The following is a 25,278-nucleotide window of genomic DNA, read 5'->3' on the forward strand; positions in this document are numbered from 1 at the left end:
CTCAGGGGCTTTCAGAGTACTTTTGAGATTTGGGGAGAATTTATAAGCAGGGTGCCTAACATGTATTTCAAAGAGAGGCGAACGCCGAGTAGAAAATTAAATTTCTCTTAAGTGGTAGTTACGCAGTTACACAGGATTGGTTGGGAATAAGTGAGACCCAAGGGGCTTTCCGAAAACAAGAGGTGGTCCGGGGACCGAAATGGGGGTCATGTTTGCTGCGCAGACAGCAAGGGCTGGCGAGGTTCTGCAGTCAGTCAACTCCAGGAGTGAGCAACAGACCATACATGGGGCAGCTAACTCAGGAATGCAGCAAGCCATTCCCTCTGCTCCCAGCATCGCTCTTCGTTTTTGGAAAGCCTACCAGCAGAAGGCAGTTCTCAGGGTTTTAGGTACTGACAGCTTCCTTGGGAAATATTACGGTAACCCGTGTTCCAAACTGTCTTTCCACACTGCTGCTAAAAACCAAAGAAACAGACCACTTTGCCAAGGTTGACTCGCATAGGTTCCGCATCCACTAAGCAACTGTTTAAAAAAAATACTCAGGAGGTTCCCTTTTAGCATCACATCAGGTCTTGGAGAAAAGGAAGGCCAAGGGAGGGCCTGGATTTGAGAGTAGAAGTAGGCATCTAATGTATGAAAAATGCCTGACATAAGTTCTGTAAAGGAGTGATTATTATTTTTTTTTTCTTTCTTCCTTCCTTCCTTTCTGTTAAGCAGGCTCCATGCCCAGCATGAACTTGAACTCACAACCCTGAGATCAAGACCTGAGCTGAGATCAAGCATCGACACTTAACCCACTGAGCCACCCAGGTGCCCCAACAGCTCTTATCTTATCTTACCTCCAGTGATTTGGTGACAGCTGCCTTAGACTCTTTGCAGTCTCAGAAGTTCATGTAGCTTAGACATTCTGACCTCCAGTCACAGAAATGCACACATGGAATATGCCAGTTGGTAAATTCCTCCCTTTCCCATGTCCAGTAAGCCACATCATTTATTAATAACCTGAAGAAGAACTACTTACATGACAGTATTTGGGACTGACATTACAAAACAGAAATCTGAGAAAGTGCCAGAAATTTCCTCTGCCCTCGGACTGAGCACAGAGTGTCTTGTCACCGCTCTACCCTCGGCGGGCTGACAGCGTCCCAGGGACCAGCAGGAAGAGACCCTTGTCTGCAAGGTGCAGCCAAGGATGACCGCTGCTAAATCAACACAAAGAGAAACTGATGTGTAAATCAGAGAGAAACCATTCCGCTGTGAGGCTGCTGTTTGGTTTTGGATGACTTTGACTTTGAAATGAGAAAGCTGACGCCTTGTGGGGCTCTCTCTCTGTTAAGTGTGGGAAACCACAGGCTTCTTCGGAGAGGCGGGGACCTGCAGATACTTGGATTTCTTTTTTTCCACACCCTAGTAAGTTGTAGCTTTAATTCCTTCACACACTTACTCCACTACATTTTTATTACTGCCTCTGCTCCAGCTGCCCATTAAACCCAATGCACACACACAACATCGACAGTAACAGCCCAAACCACGGCTTGTACAATTAATGGAAACCAAATGTGCCAGTAGCTTGTGACTCTGCCTATCACATGTTTTGCTTTTCCCCACTGATTTAAGGATCCCTCTCCCTGAGCTCATTTTCTTCACTGTTCACTCAACCCCAGGCCCCAAAGGTCTACAGTCTAAAGGTCTTTTGTCAACCACGCTTGAAGACTGCCATCTCCTCCTGGGTGAACTTGCCCGCCTTGTTTCATTACTCACGTGGCATTCTTCACCGATGGGGGCTTTGACCTTCTGAAATTCCTCCTGGAAATTAAATACGGAACCCAGCAGTCCATAGAAGAGTTAACAAACAGTATCAGTACACACAGCAAGACCCCTCACAGGGGTCATATTATTAACTCAGGGGAAAATGTGGATCAGATGGGTCAAATGCAGGATGTAAGTCACATTCTAATGGGCTTTTGGCACTGGGGGTCACGGAGTCCTAGGTAGGAAATAGCTCTCTTCTCGGGAAGCAGGAGATCCCAAGTTTGGGCGTTTTCCGAAAAGCCCACAAGTGCTACTGACGCCCTCTTTACAGAACTTTTAGAAGCTTCTGTTCCACTTTAGACAGTCACTCTCCTGACCCTTGTTTTTTAGTGTTCTGATACAGTGATTGAGTCAGAACATCTCTGCCCTCCTCCTCCTCTCTTTTGCCTTTTAGACTTTTGTAGTAGTTTGAAGAAGGCATGGCTGCTTGCTAAGACAGAAGTTAACAAGAAGCCGACGGGGTGTATTACCCCATGCCTGTACAGAGTTGAAATTCCCAGGTCAGAAGGTGGGGAAGTCAGGAATATATCGGAGAAAATTAGGTCCTTCCTTCAGAGTGAAAATTTGCGGACACATTTATTGTGTTGTACTTGCTAAGAGATTTCTGAAAAATTTGTGAATTTAAAAATGTGTTTTGTCCAATTGTCTCTTGATCAATTTAGATTTTTTTCCATTAGTCCCTTCTTCCTGTGGCCTGACCTTGGGTTATCTCTTACATATTCTGTGAAACTGGGAGAGGATGTACCCAGAGAAAAACAGGACTCTGTCTTCTTCCCATGGTGGAATTTGTTAACCTTTTCTGGGGAATAGGAAACCGACATTCTAGGTGACGTGTTCTGAGATGCATATTCAGAAAGTATCGTGCAATGGTGAAGAGCAGGGGTTTGGTGTCAGAAAGACCTCGACTTGAACTGATTATCTGAGCTTGTATGACCTTGGGCGAGTGTATGAGATTCTCTCAACTTTAATTTTCTTACTTGTAAACTGAAAATCGTATTGATTTCATGGGGTCGTTAAGGGGATTCTGTTAGCCAATATGTATGGAAGGTCCTTATCTGTGTTCCTCACATACCAGAACATTTATTGATTATTATTATTATTATTATTAATCATCCTCATCATTATCATTCTGCAATGCCCCATAAATCTGACACATAAGGAACACTGATTGCCCGGCAGGCCAACTGTTATCCCGTGCTCTCCTTTATGTTCAATGTGGCAGGGTGTTTTGAGAATTTAGCTGTTATTTCTTTACCTCTTTCCTTTTCTTTGTTCATCCAGGCTACTGCCTGGATGGTGGAGTTCATTGAATGGTGCTGCCATTCAAGACAGCAAGACCTCCTTAAGTGCTGAAAGCGCTTTCAAACCTAAGAGATTCATTCATAACTAACCAGGGAGGTACGTGCTCCAAGCTTCCTATTCACCCATGGCCAGGGATTTGGGGAGCTCAGCTGCTTTCTCAGGGTGCATTTGCCACATTTATAAAGAAGACACAAAAGAGAAAGTTTTAAAAATGTACTCAGGCTGTGAGCTATGCCTCCCAAGTATTTCTGAATGCACTAAGCTCTTCTTGAACCTGCTGTAGGAGCATTTAAAATACCCAGCAGGAGGGCGCCTGGGTGGCTCAGTGGGTTAAAGCCTCACCTTTGGCTTGGGTCATGATCCCAGGGTCCTGGGATCAAGCCCTGCCTCGGGCTCTCTGCTCGGCAGGGAGCCTGCTTCCCTTCCTCTCTCTCTCTGCCTGCCTCTCTGCCTACTTGTGATGTCTCTCTGTCTGTCAAATAAATAAAATACCCAGCAGGAGGTAGTGCTCACCTGATTTTTTTTTTCTCTCCTAATTTGACCAATTCAGTTCAATCATTGCTGTGGCCCTGATACTCAGGTTTGACTCAGGCCCAAGTCCTAGGTAGGAAAGTAGGTGAGAAAGTAGATACAAACCATTCCAGGACAGCTTGGCCAACCATGGTCCTACATCTAAGATGGGGCTTCCAAAGCCCGCTCACATTTTGGTCTCAAAAGACCCTCTGACAGTGTGGAGGGGTGGGGCGTGGAGGCAGTCCCATTCCCAGGACCTCAGGATTCAGTCCTCTGCCTGTCCCGGCTTCAGCCTAATTAAAGCCAAGAAGTCAGTGACAGTCACCCCAGCTTATAATGCTTTGCGGTTCACTGAGGCTCCGTTTGCATCACTGCGTGGGTCCTCACCCGTGGCCCTGGGAGGTTTGCTGCACTGAGTCCTAATGACCACAGCAAAAGCTCATTGAGTACTTGCCACGTGCTAGAATTTTCCCGCAGCCCTTCTCGGCTCATCATGCCTTTTGAGGTGCCGCATGTCACCCCGTCTGTCACACAGAGGCTGGGAGCCGCGGAGTCACTTGCCCCACTGCGGAGCTGGTGTGAACTGAGGGCTGCCCAGCAGGCGAGGCTGTGCCCTTGACCACCCCGCAGGAGGCAGGATCGGGGAACAGGAGCTTCCGCACCAGACCAGGACTGGACCCCACATTTCTTACTCCCCGGCTGGTCCTCTTCCCGTTCCGGCCGCACCCCATGACGGCTGGGTCCCCTGCGGGTCAGCATCCGCACCCTGGCTGCTCGTCGGAGGCACAGGTGGCTTCAACACGTGCTGATGCCCATCGCGGCTCAGGTCAGTAAGGGGGTCTGGGGTAAAGGGCCCATGCACGCGTGTTGCTAAAAGCTCTCGACTCAGTGCACTGCGGTCCGGGCTAGAAGGTTGACGCAAGGCATGGAGGTGTGAGTTGTGAAGGCTGCTGGTGGGGAAGCTGGAGGCAGGGGGAATGTCACTGGCCATGGCTGGATGCACCGTGGCGTGGACTGCGGGCTCTCTCCGGGGACTCGGCAGTTAGCAGCTCAGCCTTCCTTCGCTGGACCTGCAGTCTGGCCACCTGCCCTTCGCTATCAAGAAAAATGATCAAAAACTTGGAAATAAGGCTGACAAGTGAGCAGCATGTCCTTGTACTGTCCTAGAGGACAAGAGCTTCCCTGAGGATTATCTAGGGCAATGCGCTTCTTCAACTCACTGCTCACCGTTGTTCAAAAATTCCTGGACTCAATAATAGGTAACTCAATAGGTAAGTCAGTGAAGTTACCTATTCAGTTGTAGATTTTTCTTTGGTAGAAAGGCAAGTAATTTGGCAGGGGAAAAAAAAAAAAAAAGGAAAGGAAAAGGAAAAGCCCCCAAAAGATATCGTTTATTTCCTTTAAGATATTAATTTTGGATCTTAACCCAGCAATCTGACCATAATATTCCTTTCATAAATTGCCTGTAAATACCTAGCTCTTCAAATTGCTTTCAACCGGTCTTAAGGTCTTACTGATTTTCTCATTAATTAACGAGTTGAATAAAATCTTTGACATGTGCTTATTTAATATTTGCATTTATATTTAGACCCTCTTGAAAATGGTCCTTTAACCTTCTCTATGCTTGTAGACTGCAGACTGTGCACGGTTCGGTCAACCTTCCCTGCCCAGGACACTCAGAGCCTTGGGATCTCCTGCTATTACTTCTATGTCACCTTTACAGATAGAGCCTGGCACATCATGGTGGTTTAAACATTTGTTGGCAGCTGGATGATTTCTATCTCCTTTCCCCCGCATCTGCTCTGATGACTAGGTTCAGCTCCTCAGATCTTGGGATTGGTTCTAAGCCTTCCCAAGGCACATGACTTCTTGAGAAGATGGAGGTACTTGATACTCTCCCCCTCCCCCCCAGTTGGGAGACTGGGTACAACAGCAAGTCCCTTTGAAAATCTCTTGCTTAGGCTTCGTGGTCCTGGGTGCACATTCAAATGAACTGGAGAGTTAAAAAAAAAAAAATACCCACTTCAGGGTTCCAAGTTTAGGGAGCCTAGTTTAACACAAGAGAGCCAGACCTGGGTATTGGCATTTTTTTTTAAAGCCTCCGGATGCGTTAGCCAGGGTTGAGAACCACTGATCTAAGGCTGTCTCTGAGTCAGCACTTGGGACCACAGGCTGTGCTTCCCATGGTCTTTCCTTCTTCTTGAACTATGTTCAGAGGCTCTGGGCACTGTTTTTTTCCTGGGGTGTGCCCTGTGTTAGTCTTCGTGGTGGGGCCCTTGGAGCTCCAAATCCACGGAAAGAAAAAAAAAAAATCCCAATTCCTAAAAGATTTTCATCTTATCAGCAATCTCCCTACTGCCTTCGCAGAATGCGCTATTTTATGAGATTTTTCCTTTTTTTTTTTTTTTCCTTTTTTTAATTCGAAGTTCCTGGCAGACACCGAAACATCTCAGAGGCAGAATTCAGCCTTGATAGACTGTCAGCAGAGCTGGAAACTGCTGTTTTTAAACAACTTTCTTAACCCCCTCCCCTCCCCTTCCTGGTCTGTCCTTTGCTCCACCGGTGGGCCTCTGGACTGCCAGTTTGCACAGTGCGTTTCACTGGCCTCAGCCCCAGGCCATCTTTGTCTCCTCCCAGCCTTACAAGTTAACGTAGTACTGCTCAGACTGTGGGTTTCTCCAAGCATGCCTCTTTCCTGCTTTCTGCCACCGCAGCCTGGCAGCCTCAAAGCTCTCACCATCCTGTTTCCATCTTCCCCTGAGCCCCTGTGGCGGGACTCTACTGCACGGGTCAAAAGTGCAGCCTTGGGCGCAGGCATGCAGTGATCTGAGCGCTGGCACCCGCCTCCACCTCATCTCTGCCCCTCTCCCCTTCCCCACCAACTGCTCCAATATCAGCCCTTCCTCTGGAAAGATAAGACTCTCTTCTCAGTTCCTGGATCCCCGTCCTCCGATTCCCATTTCCTTTTATTCCAGACTCAGGCGGCTCTTTGTGAAGGGGGATGTGGCATTTTGCACAAATATTTAATCTTTTCCAATCTGCCCTCTGAACCGCCTGTCAGTTCTCAGGGTTGAAACCGCTGTTTGCTTTAGCTCGTAACAGGATACTGTTTTGGAAAGTGATGCACAAGTCCGATTACTTATGAATCTGGGCTTTATTTTGCATGAATGCTTTTCAAGGCAACTATAGATTTATTTTTTCTTCCTCACCAAGAATTATGTTGCCAGTGGGGGTGTGGTCGAGAGCAGGCAGGGGAATCCAGAGCGCTTTTAACTTTTTACCCTGTAGCTTGGAAATGTCAGCTGCAGGGACCCAAGTAAAACAAAGGTGGCCTCGGTTTCACGGGCAGCTTCTTTCAGGAAAGCTCTCTCCCTTCCCTTTTCGGAGATGTCATTCTTTCATGCAAAATGTAATTCATCCTATTGAAGTGTCTGCCATACCTGTTAGAAATCACCTGTTAAACATACCGAAGACAGAAAAATATAGAAATGAAGTAATAGGAACCCATTTTTTAAAAGATCTGTGTATTTTCTTAGAGAGCGCGCTCATTGCGGGGAAAGGCAGAGGGAGAGGGAGACTCCACGCCCAGGACAGAGCCCGATACTGGGCTTGAGTGGACATCCCTGAGATCATGACCTGAGCCCAAATCAAGAGCCCAGTGCTTAACCGATTGCGTCACCAAGGCACTCCACCAATTTTTCTCAAAACCTGGTCTGTGCCATGTGCTTCCGATATTATTGCTCACCCTCCATACGAGTGTGTGCAGTGAATATGTTTTTCCCATTTTGCAGGAGGTGAAACAGCGTGGCTAACCACGTACTTTGGGTTTTCCAGGACAGTGTGGACTTTCATTTTTTTCAATGGATCCTGATTGGAAAATGTGGCACGGTCTATTTCTGGTCTTGATCCACATTCTCCCCAAAGCAGTCAAGGAGTCCATGGAAAGAGGGGCCCCAGGAAAATCACAGACAGTGGGCTTTGGGTGATGTCTGGAGGAGAATAAGCAGTGAGAAAAGAAAGAGCCCTTTCCACAACTTGGCCTTCGGTCCAGGTCTGACACTGTTGCTGGTTGAGCCATGTACACAGCAAGGGAGAACAGAGGAAAGGGATTATGGGGCACACAGCCACCGTGCTGCTGTTCGCAGGCACTGTATTTTAGCAAATATGGGGCAAAATCGTGCGGTATGTTCAGTGAAAAGATCGGGTTACAAAATTAAAACTCTGATTCCAACCCTGTAAGACACGGGGAAAACAATGGAAGGAAAGCCAAGAGTATTTTTTTTCTTATTAACATATAATGTATTATTAGCCCCAGGGGTACAGGTCTGTGGTTACCAGGTTTACACACTTCACAGCACTCACCATAGCACATACTCTCTCCAAGGTCCATAAGCCAACCATCCTCTCCCCCCGACTGTCCCCCGGCAACCCTCAGTTTTTTGTGTGAGATTAAGAGTCTCTTATGGTTTGTCTCCCTCCCAATCCCATCTTGTTTCATTTTTTCCTTCCCTACCCCCCAATCCCCCTACATTGCATCTCAAATTCCTCATATCAGGGAGATCATATGATAATTGTCTTTCTCTGATTAACTTATTTCGCTCAGCGTAATACCCTCTAGTTCCGTCCGAGTCATTGCAAATGGCAAGGTTTCATTTCTTTTGATGGCTGCATAGTATTCCATTGTATATAAATACCACATCTTCTTTATCCATTCATCTGTTGATGGACATCTAGGTTCTTTCCGTAGCTTGGCTGTTGTGGACATTGCTGCTATAAACATGGCTGTTGTGGACATTGATGCTATAAACATTCGGGTGCATGTGTCCCTTTGGATCACTCCATTTGTATCTTTTGGGTAAATACCCAGTAGAGCAATTGCTGAGTCATAGGGTAGCTCTATTTTCAACTTTCTGAGGAACCTCCATGCTGTTTTCCAGAATGGAAAGCCACGAGTATTAATAGCAGCATTGACTGTTGAGAATAGTTTTATTGTTTGGAAAACTATTTGCTATATGTTCCACAATGAATATGTATTCTGTTATAATCAGAGCCCAACTGATAAAGTTATGAAAATAAAGCCAATGCAGAAGCCCCTGGTCAAGACACAGTGTTAGGTTTGGGTCCACCAGGAAGGGGACTCCCGTGGCCAAAGTTGTTCAATTGCTGTCTCGTGTAAGAAAATATCTTCTTTGTCTCTCTCCTCCATTCCCCTCTTCTCTGAGACTGTTTATTAGCTTCTGGCCTTCTGTTTCCTCCCTTCGTGCTGTTAAGAAAGATCAGATTAAACAGATGTGCTTGCTGTGTCTGTGATTCAAGATGGTGTCCAAGCATCTCTTTCCTGTGCTGTGAACAAACTGGAAAAGAGGGAAGGAAAATGAGGGAGAGACAGAGCCACCTGTCTGAGTCACAGTGCCGTGTAGCTGCCCCAGGTGCCTCTGGGAGCCCAGCTGTGTTCTCGATGATTCTGCTATAGTCAGATTTCCTCCTGCATCCTCAGCTCCCCCCAGGAAGGGGCTCCCAGGCAAACAAGCTGTGGAGATTTCCATCCCCTGACCCTTGCATGTGTGGAACTTCCAACAGCTGGATGCTCCCTGGAACAGCTGCGTGGGTGACGGGCATGTCCAGGCCGCTTCCTTGGCCATGCATGCTCTGCAGTCTAGCGGCCCCGCAGAGGAAAGGCAGAACCTGACTCCAGAGGAGTGGGCGTGGAGTGGCCATTTGGAAGACCTGACCACTGGAAAAAATAATTTTCATGTTTTAATTTTTAAACTGTAAATTTTTTTGTTGATCAATGCAATACATTTGCTTCAAATTTTAGAAATCTAGAACATGTTCCATCTATTTTGGGAGGACAGAAGAACTCTTTCTTGGTCTCCAAATGTAGTCTTTATTTCTTTAATTCACCTTGGAGAGATTAGATTTGGGATAAGAGCATTTCCTACTCTCTTCTAGATCTTTCCAGGACTGGCTAACGGTTGTGCTGTACTGGGGCCCTCAAGGAAGTGGGGAATGACCTCAGATGGGGGGCTCAGGCACTCTGTCTTTTTAAAGAAACTAGGCCACTGTTCTTTCGTTGAGTTGTGAGGATTCCTATAGGGTGGCAGGCTTACCCTGATTCCTGACTATGGCACCATGGATCTTAGAGAGACAGTCACCATTTCCATAACCCAGTAGCTTCTGTATAAAGTGAAGATTACTTTACACTTTGTCCCAAGGTAGTTGTAAGGAGCATTTGAGTTATTGGATGTGAACCTGATTTGGAAAATAAAAATATTCCAAATGCAAGGTCATGTTTGTATCCATTCTGTGATCCCATCTGTGTCTAGTTGGGAAAGACCATAGAGAAAAGACTGTTTGGAGGTTGGAGGACCAGAGAGGCTTCCTGTAGGCTGGGTGGAGCTTGTAGAGGCTATGGGGAAGTATTACAGTCTTCCAGGTTTGGGGACCAGGAGCAAAGACACCCAAAGAGAAAGGGTATATGGATTCAGGAGACATCAAGAAAAAATGGTTGAACCAGACAGAAAGTGTTGAAGAATGACAGAGACTGAGCTGGGATACATAGTGACAGATGCTGAGAGGTGAGGGGTTCCAAGAGCCAGGCAGAGCTGAGTCTCCAAGAAAGACTGTATCTACCAAAGCAGTTCTCCAAACCCTAATATCCAACTGTCCCCGCAGTGACATGTGGTAAGCTGCTGCTAAGGTGTCTGTGAGGAGAAACGGAGAATCTATTTGCAAATAACCTGGAAACTGTAGAAGGGAATATATGTTTCAGTTGTTATTTCAAGATACGTTTGTTAAAGAAAGATAACTCAGGAACAGGAGCAATATTTTCTTCTTAAATTTCTGAGATCATTAATTGCAAAAAATTATCCAGGACAATGCAATTTTTTTATCCTAAATCTTTATGGAAATACTAAATAAATGAAACATTTAGGGACAGAAATAATAGGATTACATGCTTAGAAATGTTATGAGTTTTGTGAAAAGATAGATCAAATTGTAAGGCCAGCAAACTTCTCTTTACTTGTAACCTCAAAGCACTCCTTTCTTGGAGTCGAGTGGGTTTTTGTTTGTTTGTTTAATATTTCCCCCAGTGTTTGAACAGCTGGTGCCAGGTGCCATACCAACCTTGGTAATGAACACAGTATCACCGGTTTAATGAGGGAGGTTTGACTAAGAATGGGGCAGCAAGGCAGATGGATAACGGGACGATAGATAATGAAAGATGCATTTTCTAGACTTCAAGACTTCTAGAAGCACAAATTAATGGAGTTAACATTTTTCATGTTTTCTTCAGCCATTTCACAGAATTCTTTTTCAATTCTTCTGCGAGTTTCCAAAGCTTTTTTCCCATGGTTTGAAATGCCTGTTAAATTGTCACCAGATTATGTTTGTTTAGACACATAGGAAAAGTTTATATTCTTTTGGCAAATAGCAGTTCAGATTTTTTTTAAAGCCTCTGCCTCCAAGTGAAGCCAGGATGTGACATGAGCCAGGCAGAGTCCAGACAGCTGGCAATGAGAGAGTGTTTATGGGTCAGTTAGGTGTTATCACAAAATCCATCAGTCTGACCAGTGGGGACTTTCTTCTAAGTGGGAAACTTATTTGTAGGTATAACCATTTCTTTAACAAACCCTAATTGAGTGCATTCTTGAAGTCAGATTGCACTGGACTTGAGTTTGCTATGTAACGTTGCAGTAAGGCAGCCCCAACCACCTCTGCCCCAGCAGGACAGAGAATGGGAGAGAGGAAATTCAGCAGAGTGGAACTACCCTGCCCTGTGAGCCATCCCTGCCTGGAGCAGAGTGTATTCTGGGAACAGCTCTTTGGGATCTGAGCTCCTTGGCTCAGTGTTACAGGTAAGGAAGTGTCTTTCAGATAATCACCAGTTTCCAGAACTAACTAACAAAATCTATAGGTCTAAGGCTGGAAGCAATTTTGCCACCATGATGTTAGTTTTGAATTTGATAGATTTAATTTAAAAAGATGTTGGGACATGGGGAACTCTTCTAACATTAAAGATGATGGCTGCAACTTCACCCACTTATTCCCATTAGAGTGTCCATCAGGATTGTCTAGATATCACAGAAAGTTAAGGAGAGGCAGTGTGTCTGCTGACCAAGAGAAGAATGACCTAAGGCTTCAGGATAAAGGTCAGCAAACCATGGTCATTCATCTCCTGCTCTTCTTGATTTGAATTTTTTAAAGATTTTACTTATTTATTTGACAGACAGAGATCACAAGTAGGCAGAGAGGCAGGCAGAGAGAGATATGGGGAAGCAGGCTCCCTGCTGAGCAGAGAGCCCAATGTGGGGTTTGAACCCAGGACCCTGGGATCATGACCAGTGCTGAAAGCCGAGGCTCTAACCCACTGAGCCACCCAGGCACCCCTTGAGTCTTCTTTTTAAAATAATATTTATTTATTTTATTTGAGAAAGAGAGAGTGAGTGAGTTAGCAGGAGGGAGGTGCAGAGGGAGAGGGACAGAGAGTCCGAAGCAGACTCCATACTGAGCGTGGAGCCCAGTACAGGGTTTGACCCTACGACCTGAGCCAAACCAAGAGTTAGTTGCTTAACCGACTGAGGCATCCAGATGCCCCAGGAGTCCTCTTTTTAAATGAGAAGCCATTTCAGGGCCAAAAGAGCCAAGAATCCTTATGACAAAGATGGAATTTTGTTCTTTTGGGGGTGAGAACTATTTTGCAGGTGACTTTTCAAATCTCACCGTTGTGCTTTTATGACATCGCTTAAACAGAGTCAGGGCGAAGTAAAGATACCTAAATGGAAATATTTATTTCCTTAAAACTGTAACTTAGTTTTCCCTCTCCAACTTCAAGAAGGAATATTGGGAGGAAGGGGGGACAAGGTGATATGAGAACTTGGACATTCACTACAAATCCTAGGGAGTGGTTGCCGAGCCTCCTGGGTCCAGTTCCAGTTCATGAAACCTCACATCCCTTTTTCCACTCAGACAGGTCCTTGCCCTCACAGTGTCTCTTCCAGCCTTGCCTAAAGAGGAGAGGGAAACAGGAACAACAGAAAGAAGCATGACAATCCAAATATCCATAGGTTCAAAACCATAGGTAATTAACCAAATTTACCAGTGGTTCCCAGGATTTAGTTTTGTTTCTGAGATCCGACAACTTTATCCTTTGCCTTAAGACTTTTCTCTTCTAGATTTGCTCTTAGCCCTCATTAGCCTTAGCAACAGGTAAACACAACTTTTATAGGGTTGGATTATTTAGTTCAACACCTACACCACTGAAAATTCAGGTTCCCCAAGTGGGTGACCTGATTAGCGATGTTCACAGGAAACCCAGCCTTGGGTAACTGGGAGCACCAGAGACCGTGTCTGTGCATTGTCCTAGGCAGCTCCCCTCCAGTGGATGGTGTGTAACTGACATGGTCATTTTTCTCTTGCTACTGCATGTTCTTTCCCCCCACAAAGTGTTGCGCTAGCCCTCCAAGATCTCATCCAAGCGGAGAGCAAATTCAAGCTTTTTTCCTCTGGTGTATGACCTTCACCAGAAATTCACATGAGGAATTGCTCTGTTGTTTGGAATACTAATGTGAAAAGCAATCGCAAACCGCCATGACTCATACTGTCTCTCATCCCCATAGAAACCCCCTTCACCGTGTTCACTGTCCAGCCACACATTCATGGGGAAGGGAGACAAGGTCACATTAACATCATGGGACCTCTGCAGAGGTGAGCTTATCAGTGCCCAATGAGGTGTGATGAATGGACACGGTCGGTTTTGGCCACGTCAGCCAAAGTTGGCCAAGGGGAAACTCTTACCAATAGTTCATCCCTTCTGTCTCTTTAGCAATTTTCTTGGCACAGATAATTGCATCTGTGAGGTCATCCGTGATCAAGGCTGTGAGAGAGAGTAGAGTATTAGCTGAGACTGTTATTTGAGGGGAAGCCCTGATCAGGTTTTCTGCACTTTTCTCACTGCTTGTTGGAACAGGAGGGTGGAAAGAACTATGAGCCATGTTCTTATTTTTGTTGCGCTTTTTTACAAATCAAAGAATTTTTTTTTTTTTTTTAAATTTGTAGAGTAGCCACATTTGGGCTTCTTGAAGTTACGGTCCTGAAGGGTTTTGGGGGATATGTTTAGGCACAGGAGGAGAGTGTCTCCTGTGTCCTAAAGAAATACACAGGTAGGAGGACAGTACAATGGTTGTTTTTTTTGTTTTTTTTTTTTGTTGTTGTTTTCTCGACTGGGAATGCTTTGGCACTTATGATCTCTTTATAGATAAATATTAAACTTGTCTATTTAACTTTCTAGTTTGTGCATTAAAAAAAAAATCCATCCAAGGTGTTTTTTTACATGCAAAAATGTTTATGTCAGACACATTAGTCTTTGTTAGTTTTTCTAGGGCTTTCATACATAACAGATCTTCAGATTGCAAATGAATGCACTGGCCTGAGCATTCTTTCCTGCTTGCCCAGAAGCGGCCTCAAAACCCTCCATGCAAACGTGACAGAAAAAGGCAAATAAAGTCCAACATCATTTCTGTTGCACTTCTTCAGAAGTAAATGCAAACATGGGCTTGGGGTGAAGAGTGTTTCTTAGAGATCCACATCTGTGCAAGAAAGGGGACAGAAGCTGGAGTAGGCAGATAGAGATGTCCAGTTGAAATGCAGGCCCATCAAAGTTGCCTAAGTGGTATCCAAATGGTTAAGTCTTTATGAATCCCTCAGTTAGTCCCTAGGTGTGGACTTCCCCGGAGGGGCACAATATTAGATGGGGCAGTCCTCTGCAGCTAAGACAACCCCAAAGGTGGTGCCAGGGAGATAGTCTGAAAATTACACAGACGCTGTTAGAGCCAGACATCTTTCCTTCAAGGCGAATCTGGGAGGTCCATCTCTCTGCCCATCACCACCACCACCAATCAAAGACACAAAAGCCTACACTATTTGATATCATTTTTATTTATTAATTAGGCCAGGATAATGTTCCAGGTTGACAAAGTTGCAAGGACAAAGGCATTCTTCAGTGCTTGCTGGTGAGAGTATAATGGGTCCGACTTTTCAGGAAAGCAATGTAATAGTATGGGTCAAGAGCCTTAAAGCTGTTCTTAATCTTTCACCTAGTAATTTCTCTTTCTGGATCTATCTTTTTTTTTTAATTTACTTATTTATTTGACAGAGATCACAAGTAGGCAGAGGGGCAGGCAGAGAGAGAGAGCGGGAAACAGGCTCCCTGCTGAGCAGAGAGCCCGATTCGGGACTCAATCCCAGGACCCTGGAATCATGACCTGAGCCGGAGGTGGAGGCTTAACCTACTGAGCCACCCAAGCGCCCCTTTCTGGATCTATCTTGAGGAACGAATTATGAATGTAGACAAAGATTTATTTACAAAGTGTTTACTGTAGCTTTGTTTAATTTACTTCCAAATGGAAAAGATCTAATTGCCTTATAAGAGAGGTGTTCACATTAATAATAATAATATTTACATAGAATGAAACAGAGTGCCATTTAAAATCAAATGTTGAGAAGATTTTGTAATAGTGAAAATGCTCCTAATGTAAGGTTCTCAGTATTGTAAAAAATATCCTCCTAGGGCTACACTGTCCAATATGGCGGCCATTCCCTACATGGGTCTATTTAAATCTAAATTAATCAATACAATCAGAACTTTTGTGCCTCAGTTGCTCTCACTCCATTTCAGATGCCTTATGAATCTTTATTGTAGCTAGTGGTTCTCATAGTGAATGGCTGGAGAACATTTCCATCAACCTAGAAAATACTATTGGACAGCACTGGTTGAGAGAGAAAATAAAAAGATAGTCATCATTACCAGTATTTGAAGGTTTAGCTCTCAATTGTGGGATAAAAAGGCTCTTATAACTTCACTGCATATTTCTGAACTTTTGACAGTAGAAATGCATTATTTTTATTTTCAGAAAACTATAACCAAAAAAGAATAATGTCAGCCTAAACAGATCAATACAATACACAATTATTTTGTAAACTCAGTTGAAAATGGAGTTTTTCTTGAGTATGCCAGTGTAGTTGCTAATTGGGTTGCTTTCTCAGATAAGCTTAACTAAAAGATAAAGGTAGTGATAGATTTCTTTTGAGCAAATTCATTCTAAATCTTTTTTTTTTTTTTTAATTTAAAACAAACTTCTATTAACCAAGAGAAAATTAACAAAAGGTATGACAACCTCTAGGGAATAAGCAATTGAGACATTATGCAAATTCAGTAACATCTGATTCACAGTGAAAACCAAAGCTTTGTTAGGTTATAAGTTGTTTGCCTAATTTCTGGAGAGATTAGTTCGAATAGTAATTGTTCTTACTAAGAGCCAACGTTTATTAAAAACTTACTGTGTGTCCAGCTCCTGTTAGGTCTCTTTGTGTATTATCTGTGTTCAGCCTCAAACAACTGTGTGGGTGTGTGCCAAGGTCAGCCCTTTAAATGAACCTGCATTCAAAGCCATGGCTTAACTTCTATTGTCCTTGACGACTTGCTTCCAACTCACGTAAGCAAAGAGGCCTGCTTATGGAGTACTATAGATGCCAGTGAACTTGAGAATAAAAACATAAATATTCATTTTTCGAGTAATTATTTATTTATTAGGAGATCATCCAAACTCAAGTGCTTGGTATCTGCTGCATGTTCAAATTACCTAGAGACACTTTATTTGGGGCGCACACATGCTTGGTAAGTGCTGAGATACCGTTTGTGTTTAAAAGTGGTTGGAGCCTGTTTCCTAGGAGAAGTGGGTCCAGTGGGCCCTCAGGGAGTGGGAAAGAAACAGGCTATCCATAGTGGGGAAGACATAGAGAATATTCTGTTATGCCAGGACAGTACAATGTCATGTGGAAGGCTTGTGTTGGAGGTAAGGCAGTTCGCTTGGCTGGAGATAGTGTGTACCATTGGTGAGAGGATTAGGTTCTCAGGCCCATGTGCTGGAGACCTTGTAGTTTGTTTATTAGTTCCCCACTTCGCTGTAGCTTTTTGTAACAATAATGAGATGTCTTGAAAGTGCTAGTTGGACGTGACTTTGAATTTGCTTGGGAAAATGCGTGAAGGGAGATGGGGGCTGGGAATGGAGAACCTGGTATGCTGAGATGTGAAAATACAATGAAATCACCACAGAGGGGCAGCAGAGGGGCAGAAATGAGGCAAGAGAGCAAGTATTTCTAAGGCTCCAGGCCAAGAATTGCTTCTGCTCCATTTACTTTAAATAGACAAGTCTCTGCAGTCAAAGGGTCAAAGGGTTCTGTCGAACAGCAAAGCATTATTCAACTGAAGAGTTTATTTTCCCACATAAACAACAGAAAACATCAGCAATCTACGCAGAAAGAACTACGGTATTTTCAGGTAAGTTTGTTGTGCTTCAATGTCTCTGCGTCTCTCCCCACCATCTCCTGCTTCCCACCTACTGTATCACTATCATGTCAACAATTTACATCTCCTTCCTCTCTCTGGAGTGACAAAGGCCAAGTTAGATACCCAGCTGATGGGAAATAGAGAGTAATAAAAGTAGATGACGCTAGATACAAGAGACAACAACCACCTTCCTTTTTCTTAAACATCTCTTACTTTAAAGAGGTCTGTGCTGTTGAAGGAAAATAAAGATTGATATTATATTATTATTTGTGTGTATATATGCATATATAAAAATATTCTGTCCAAATAGTTTGGGGATGGTAGGCAGGAATTTTGGAAATAGATTTTGGCCTGGGAGTAAGATGGCATGGCTTTGGAAGATGGTCAAAAGGTGCACATGACCCGTACATGTAGGGAACGTCATGTTTCTCATAAAGAGACCATAAGGCTAACTTGTTTCCGGGTTCCCATGACAAATGTCCCTACTTCTGTAATACGTGGGACAGAATGACATTGTCCATAATTAAAGCTTCTCTGGCCTGAGGCTGAGGGAGGCCAGCTACTGAGGGGTGATTAAGATATAAAACCAACATCCTGTTTTCTATTTTAAAGCTGTCTCTAAAAATCTCATGCTCTTTATGATGAGAAAGCAGATATGAGTGTTCGTTCACCTCTAACCATGAACCATCCAACATTTTAATTTTCTAGAATTCAAGATTGCCTTGCAGATATAGGTTTGCCCCAGACTTCCGTATTTGAAACCAAATTGAACAATATTAAATTAGTCAACTGCATGTAAAGTCAAGCACGGCCATGAAGGAGAAGATTTTCTCTCCTGCTGTAAACAGCAAGGAAACTAGACAAAATACATGAGCACATTATCTTCAGATGTTAGGCAAAAGGCAAGGTGGGATCATGACCCTTGAGAGATAGAAACCAAAGGAGAAGAGTCTTATGATCACCATGACTTTCTGCCCAGAAGCATTTGCCAAACCAGAAAGTTAAAACCCAGGCAGGAGATGGCAATTTAAGTGGAGGAGACAGAGGTAAGAGGCGAAGGCAGCTGCAATTTGTGGAGAAAAATACTTGAAGGTTAGGGGCCACCCAGAAGAAGGACACCAGAAATCAGCGTAGGGATTCCACTGAACCTTTGGCCAAAGGCTTAAACTGGACTTGCAAATGGTAAGACTCCACGAAGCTAGCTAGAAAACAATTACTGGGGACCTCTACAGTTACAGAGCTTACACGGGTCTGGGAGACATTTGATTTCTGACTAATCAGAAGGGAGAGACATTGGTGAACCCCTGGACATTCAAAAGACACTAGAAAAGGCATGTGTTGGTAGTAGCACTGAATTAACCCCACCATAAACATGACTCTCAAACTTCCCTACCACAATTTTTTTTTAAGATCTTATTTATTTATTTGAGAGAGAGAGAGCTTAAGCATAAAAGGGAAGAGGTCAGAGGGAGAAGTAGACTCCCCGCCAAGCAGGGAGCCTGATGCAGGACTTGATCCCAGGACTCTAGGATCATGACCTGAACCAAAGGCAGTGGCTTAGCCAACTGAGCCACCCAGGTGCTCCTCCCCACTACAACTTAAAAGCAAGTCTTAAAAGGGTCAGGCTGATCAGAATTAACTACTTGCCAAGATGAAATCCAACACTCCTTAAAGGAAGAAAACATAATCCAGACACTTAAAAATGTAACATATACTATCTTTAGGATCCAACAAAATGTTATTGTATGTGCAAAGAGGCATAGGAATATGACCCCTAACCAGGGAAAAGATCAGTCAATGTTAAGACCCAGAAATGATACAGTTGATTGAATTACCAGGCAAGGAATTTAAGACAATTTATAAATATGTTTATTTATATCAAGGACTTAAAGAAAAACATGAATAAAATGAGGGAAATGAAAGCTATATAGCAATGACCTTGCACAAAAATATACGATCTCTGTAATAAAACATTCAATGAATGAATTCAGTAGATTAAGCACTTTGGAAAAAAGAGAACTTGAAGACATAGCGATGGAAACTATTGAAAATAAAACACATAAAGGGAAAAATATGGGAAAAATGAAGAGCCTCAGTGACCTGTGGGACACATCAAATGATCTGACACATATACCATTAAAGTTTTAGAAGGAGAAAAGATGAAAGCTACGAACCCAGGGATCCAAAATGTTAATGAACATCAAGTAAGATAAACACACACACAAAAAACACACATCTTCTCTTTGAAGACTATACTGTATTCTGTTTCTCTCTAGTTTCCTGAAATTTCATGAGGATGTGCCTTAGTATGAAACTATGTTAATCAACAAGATTATGTGATGGGCCTTATAAATAGGAAACAGATGCCCTTCAGTTCTGGAAATGTTTTTTTATTTTTTTTTTTTTTATTTACTTGACAGACAGAGATCACAAGTAGGCAGAGAGGCAGGCAGAGAGAGAGGAAGGAAAGCAGGCTCCCCGCTGAGCAGAGAGCCCGACGCGGGGCTCGATCCCAGAACCCTGGAATCATGACCTGAGCCGAAAGCAGGGGCTTTAACCCACTGAGCCACCCAGGTACCCCTGGAAATGTTTTTTAAAGATTTCATTCTATCTACTGTTTCTCTTCTATCCTGCTGAAACATGCTATTCAGATTCATTTATTTTTCATATCCTTATTTCTCCTATTTTCCATCTATCTCTTTTTAATTCTATTTTTAGAAAGATTTCCTCAATCTTATCTTCCAACTTATCTATTGAGATTTTTTGTGTGTGTGCAGTCATACTTTGAATTTCCAGGAGCTCGTCTCCAAATATTTCTTCTTTATAAAGCATCCTTTTCTTGTTTCATTGATAAGACTTGTTATCTATCGTTGATATCGTTGATACTTCCCTTTTTCATTTGAAATTTTCATTTCCCTGTATAATCTCTGCTTTTAAAACAGTTACTTTTATCTCATATTGTTTTTTGTTTTGTTTTGTCTCACTCTTGCATGTGAATGACATGTCTATGGAGTCTGGCGATTCTTGGTTATCTGCACCCATTTAAGAAAGAGAGACTTAAGAACTGATTCGTAGGTGTTCTATACACAGACATGGGGATTTTCAATTGTGTATCTTCCTATAAGGAAGCCTGGCTAGTTTTGTTCATGGAGAGCCCCTACACAGAATCTTTAGTTATTTCCTTTTCCATCTGTCTGAATTCTCCTGGGCAGATCTTCTCTTCTGGAGAGGATAGCCTGCCACTGTCTGTCATTCTAGGATCTAAGTGGAGGAAAGTTGTTGGGACTATGGTAACTTTAATTTAATCTCCTGTGTCTTCAGTGTGAAACTCTCACATTCACAGGTTATTGAGGTCCCTCAGTTGACTTTCTACTCACTTGTCCAAAAAGGAAAGCTCCAGTGTTCTGCCAGAATTGGGGAGGAACAGTCAGTAGCTGAATGGAGTCAGGAAGGGAAACAGATGGTCTAGCTGCTCCTTAATTGGACTTCTCATTGATTCTCCTATTTTCTACCTACTTTCATTCCAGTTTCAAGAATTAGCTGACCCTGCTGATTTCTGAGCCCTTTTAGGATTCTATGGTTGCTTCTTGTCTTTCCTACTGTCAGTTTAGGTCTCAGATTTCTTTAATTACTTAATTAGCCAGTCCTTGTCCTCCTGCTTTTCAACTTCTAAAAATGTTCATGTCCAGGTGCTGTATTGAAGTGAAGACTTCATTGGCAAACTATTGGGGAATGCTAATGAACTTGACCATGGATGGGGAGGGGTTTAAAAGTCATATCTGTAGGAAGGTGAAGATACTGAATGTTTTAGCCCAGAAGATAAGAAATTAAAGATAAGAAATATCTACTAGTTATTTTCAAACACTTAACAAGTTTCTGTGTATAAAATGGAGCAAATTTGTTTTAAATAAACCCAGGAGGAAAAAATAGAATTAATGGAAGAAAGCTAGAAAGAGGTGGATTTTAGCCCAACAGAAAAATGTTCTAAATTAGGAATTGATTGACAATTGTATGATTTTCTTCAGGAGTTAGTGACCATACTCTTATAATGTAGGTGTAGGGACAATTTACTGGAAAATTGACATATTGTTCAATCATTCATACATTCAAACATATGTACTGATTATCGTGTTTGTGTCAAAGAGGAATTAAAAGTTTATTTCCTGCTCCTAAGGAGTTTGCCACAGAATATCTTATAACACCTTATCTTCAACCTTGCTCCTAATTCCTTCCATTCATTTATTTAATGAATATCTATTGAACCCCAAAACTCTGGACAGGCACCCTTCTGGGCATTGAGAATATATCAGTGAGCAAAACAGATAAAATCCTTGCCTTCGTGTTGCTCACGTTGTAGAGAGAGGGCAGGACCTATATCTCTTGTCTGTTCTCCATCCCATCAGCCATGACCATCATTCAGGTCTTTCTATCTCTCACCTCAACCTTTGCAATGGCAATATCTCATACCCTGTCTGCAGATTAATCCTTCTGGAACAATTCTTAATCAACTGACCTCTGTTGATTTCCTATTGCAGGCAGAAATCGGTACATATATCTTCCCTGGCTTCCCAGGCCCTTCATAATCAGGTAGTAATCAACCGTTCAACCCTAGGTCCTGTGATTTGTCTTAACATCCCCTTTGTTCCAGATAACACAAATGTCTCACTTCTCCCTGTGTGTGCCACATACCCTCTCTCCACATGCACCTTTTGGCTTCTGTTGTTCCCTTTACCTGGAATGACTCTTCTCTACCTCTGAATGTCCAAATTTTACCTATCTTCCAAGCCTTAGATCAAATATCATTGTGTCTACAAGACTTTCCATGATTTGATCAATGAGGTCTTTGTTCTCTGAAGTCCACAGCACTCAACCCACACCTGTTTATAGTCCTTTAACTTCCTAAAGCATATATTCTCTTTCCTAATACCAGAATTTATGTCTGATGCTTTCCGTCAGCCTTTTCTGTGCACACATATATTTCTTAAATGATTGAAGTAGAAGCCTTAGAAGTGAATTCTAGCTTAATTTATACTGTTCACAAAAGGTAAAGTATATTTATTTGCCTTGTTCTGTGCAAAGAAGCATCAATGCATGCTTTCAATAAATTGCTTCACAGTTGGCAAACAGTTTTCTCCTTCTTATTGAATATACATAATGTCTCTATGCATGAAAGGGTAATAAGATAATTTTTCCACCCCTCCATTTTTCTGGTTGATTCACAAAAACCATCCTAGAAGAAGTCAGTCATCTCTGGGCAAGTAGGCCACAGCTTTCTTGCTTTTATCCCTGAGGACATTATTATTTTTTTTTTTTTTTACTTTCTGATTGTTTCTGTCTTTTTATTAGCATATGTAGATCATTCATATTTAAAATGATTATTGATATCATTGATTAATATCTGCCATATTTGTAAATGTTTTCTATTCATTGTGCTTGTTGTCTTCCAGTCTTCTTTTTTTGTGTGTATTTTTTGTTTTGCTTTTGCCTTCAGTGGTTTTAATTCTGAAAAATTTTCTCATTCAGATGAAGTGTAGAAATCTCAGTTTCATTAAGCCCCTTTGCCATCCCCTTTCTAGTATAACTGTCTTAACTATTTCCTCTATATACACCGAGAACTACATTAGACAATATAATTTTTTCCAGCAATCAAACATAATTTAGAAAATTCAAGAAAAGCAAAGTCCATTGTATTTACTCATTTTTACTTCCATACTCCTTCCTTTGACATGTTGTAAGATTCATTGTTTTATAATTTATTTTCTGCCTCAATAATTTACTCTAGCGATTGTTGTTGGCAGGTCCGTGAAAACTTTTCTTAGGTTTCTTTCATCTGAAAATGTCTTGATTTCTTCATAATTCCTGATGAATATTTTTACCGTACATAAAATTCTGGATTAATATTTTCTTTGAACTCTTGTGGAATATTTTGCTGTTTTTCTCTTACGCTGTGGTTTCTAGTTAGAAATCTATTTTTCTTTCTTTTTTTTTTTAAGATTTTATTTATTTATCTGACAGAGAGATCATAAGTAGGCAGAGAGGCAGGCAGAGAGAAAGGAAGAAGCAGGCTCCCCTCTGGGCAGAGAGCCTGATGCGGGGCTCAATCCCAGGACTTCTCGGATCATGACCTGTACTGAAAGCAGAGGCTTTAGCCCACTGAGCCACCCAGGCACCCCGAGAACTCTATTTTTCAAATGATTTTTCATCTGTAGGTGAGATTAGGCAAGATGTTTCTTTCCATGCAGTTTTTTTTTTAATTTAATTTTTTTCAGTGTACCAAAATTCATTGTTTATGCACCACACCCAGTGCTCCATGCAACACATGCCCTCCATAATACCCACCAGCAGGCTCACTGCCCCCCCGTGACTCCCTCCCCTCCCAAACCCTTGGTTTGTTTCTCAAAGTCCACAGTCTCCTGAGGACATTATTTTTTTTTTTTTATTTTCAGCGTTAACAGTATTCATTGCTTTTGCACCACACCCAGTGCTCCATGCCATCTGTGCCCTCTCTAATACTCACCACCTGGTTCCCCCAACCTCTCACCCCCTGCCCCTTCAAAACCCTCAGATTGTTTTTCAGAGTCCATAGTCTCTCATGGTTCACACCTCCCCTTCCAATTTCCCTCAACTCCCTTCTCCTCTCCATCTCCCCTTGTCCTCCATATTATTTGTCTAAAGATTTTTATTTATTTATTTGAGAAAGAGAGATCACAGGTAGGTAGAGAGGCAGTCAGAGAGAGAGAGAGAGGGAAGCAGGCTCCCTGCTGAGCAGAGAGCCCGATGTGGGACTAGATCCCAGGACCTGAGATCATGACCTGAGCCGAAGGCAGCAGCTTAACCCACTGAGCCACCCAGGCACCCTCCATGCTATTTGTTATGCTCCACAAATAAGTGAAACCGTATGATAATTGGCTCTCTCTGCTTGACTTATTTCACTCAACATAATCTCTTCCAGTCCCGTCCATGCTGTTACAAAAATTGGGTATTCATCCTTTCTGATGGACCAGAATCTGGACCATAGTGTATGTGGACCACATCTTCCTTATCCATTTGTCCATTGAAGGGCATGTTGGTTCTTTCCACAGTTTGGCAACTGTGGCCATTACCCCAAAGATACAGATGTAGTGAAAAGAAGGGCCATCTGTACCCCAATGTTTATAGCAGCAATGGCCACGGTCGCCAAACTGTGGAAAGAACTGAGGACATTATTTTTAAAAAATCAAAGTGTACCTGAGCAGGCCACGTGACAGTGGTTCTTCTCTTGTAGCTTAGCACGTCTGCACCATGTGAAACTATTTATCTGAAAAATGCCATAGTCGATGCTTCCATCCTCCAGCTCGGTCTGAGCTGTCGTGTTGTAGTGGCTCTCATAGTATGCCATGCAGATCCCTAGACGGGGAAAAACCAGAAATGCCAATAAAAGAAATACATTTTGTTCTCCAAGTCTGCTCTTAGAGGAGAGCTCCTTTACACATGTTACCATAATGCTGTGGTCCCAGCAGAACTTGGGGGAGAGAGGGGACAAGGCAAGTAGCACACCCATGAGGCACTTCCAAAGTGGCACACCTAGTCAGTGGCTGCACCCAGACTAGGTCAGAAGTCAGGTCTGCCCTTACCATGCCAGCAAGGGAGACGTAGTTTTCTCCTTCCCTTGCTGGTGTCATTTGTGGAGGACTCCAGGAGTGAGGACATGAGGGGTAGGGAGGAGGAGAGGTGCCCCAGGGAGCATCATTTGAGAATATGTGGATAGCTAGTAGGCGTCCTTGGGAGGGGTAGGTAGAGCATGGAACAGCTGGGGACAAGGCAAAGCTGGGGGTTTGGAGAGACTCAGGCATCTCATCAGAGAGACCAAAGATAGGAAAAGAACAGGAAGAAAGAAATCTCACAGTTTCCAAGGCTAAAGCCCTGGTAATTGTCCAGGCCAGCCCTCGAAAATATTTTTGCCAGTTTACAGCGAGTGTAGACTTTGGGCTCAGTGGCCGTGACCAGGCAGCCAATCAGGGCCAAGATGCCAGCAGCCTTCATCCCCAGGTCTGTTGGAGGCAGAACCTGTCAAAGATCAGGAGAACAGGTCAAACCACCTTGCTTTGTCCTGAGTCCTGAGATTAAGTCTATTGCCACTGAGAACTTAAACATTTGTCATGGTTGTGGGTGGCCCAGCTGAGATATTTTCTGTTCATTTAATTTTGTATTATTTACATTTTATTTTAATTTTTAAATCTTAAAAGCTGTTTTATTGCTATAATACATTAGTGTCAGATGTACAACAGGGTAATTTGACAAGTCATAAATTTATCTCTTACGCC

At 43.0% G+C, this 25,278-nt stretch overlaps 1 protein-coding gene across 1 annotated transcript; it reads right to left on the reverse strand.

The window, feature by feature from the left end:
• Nucleotides 1-12,565: 12,565 nt before the first annotated feature.
• LOC132020868 (lysozyme-like protein 1) lies at nucleotides 12,566-25,014 on the reverse strand. The gene is made up of 4 exons (XM_059404991.1): nucleotides 24,859-25,014; nucleotides 24,203-24,361; nucleotides 13,426-13,504; nucleotides 12,566-12,635 (listed from the first exon to the last, which is right to left on the reverse strand). The coding sequence occupies exons 1-4, from the start codon at nucleotides 24,995-24,997 to the stop codon at nucleotides 12,566-12,568; spliced, it is 447 nt and encodes a 148-aa protein (XP_059260974.1). The 5' UTR covers nucleotides 24,998-25,014.
• Between the last annotated feature and the right edge of the window lie 264 nt (nucleotides 25,015-25,278).

This window comes from Mustela nigripes, chromosome 6 (assembly GCF_022355385.1).
Source record: "Mustela nigripes isolate SB6536 chromosome 6, MUSNIG.SB6536, whole genome shotgun sequence".
Lineage (NCBI taxonomy): Eukaryota > Metazoa > Chordata > Mammalia > Carnivora > Mustelidae > Mustela > Mustela nigripes.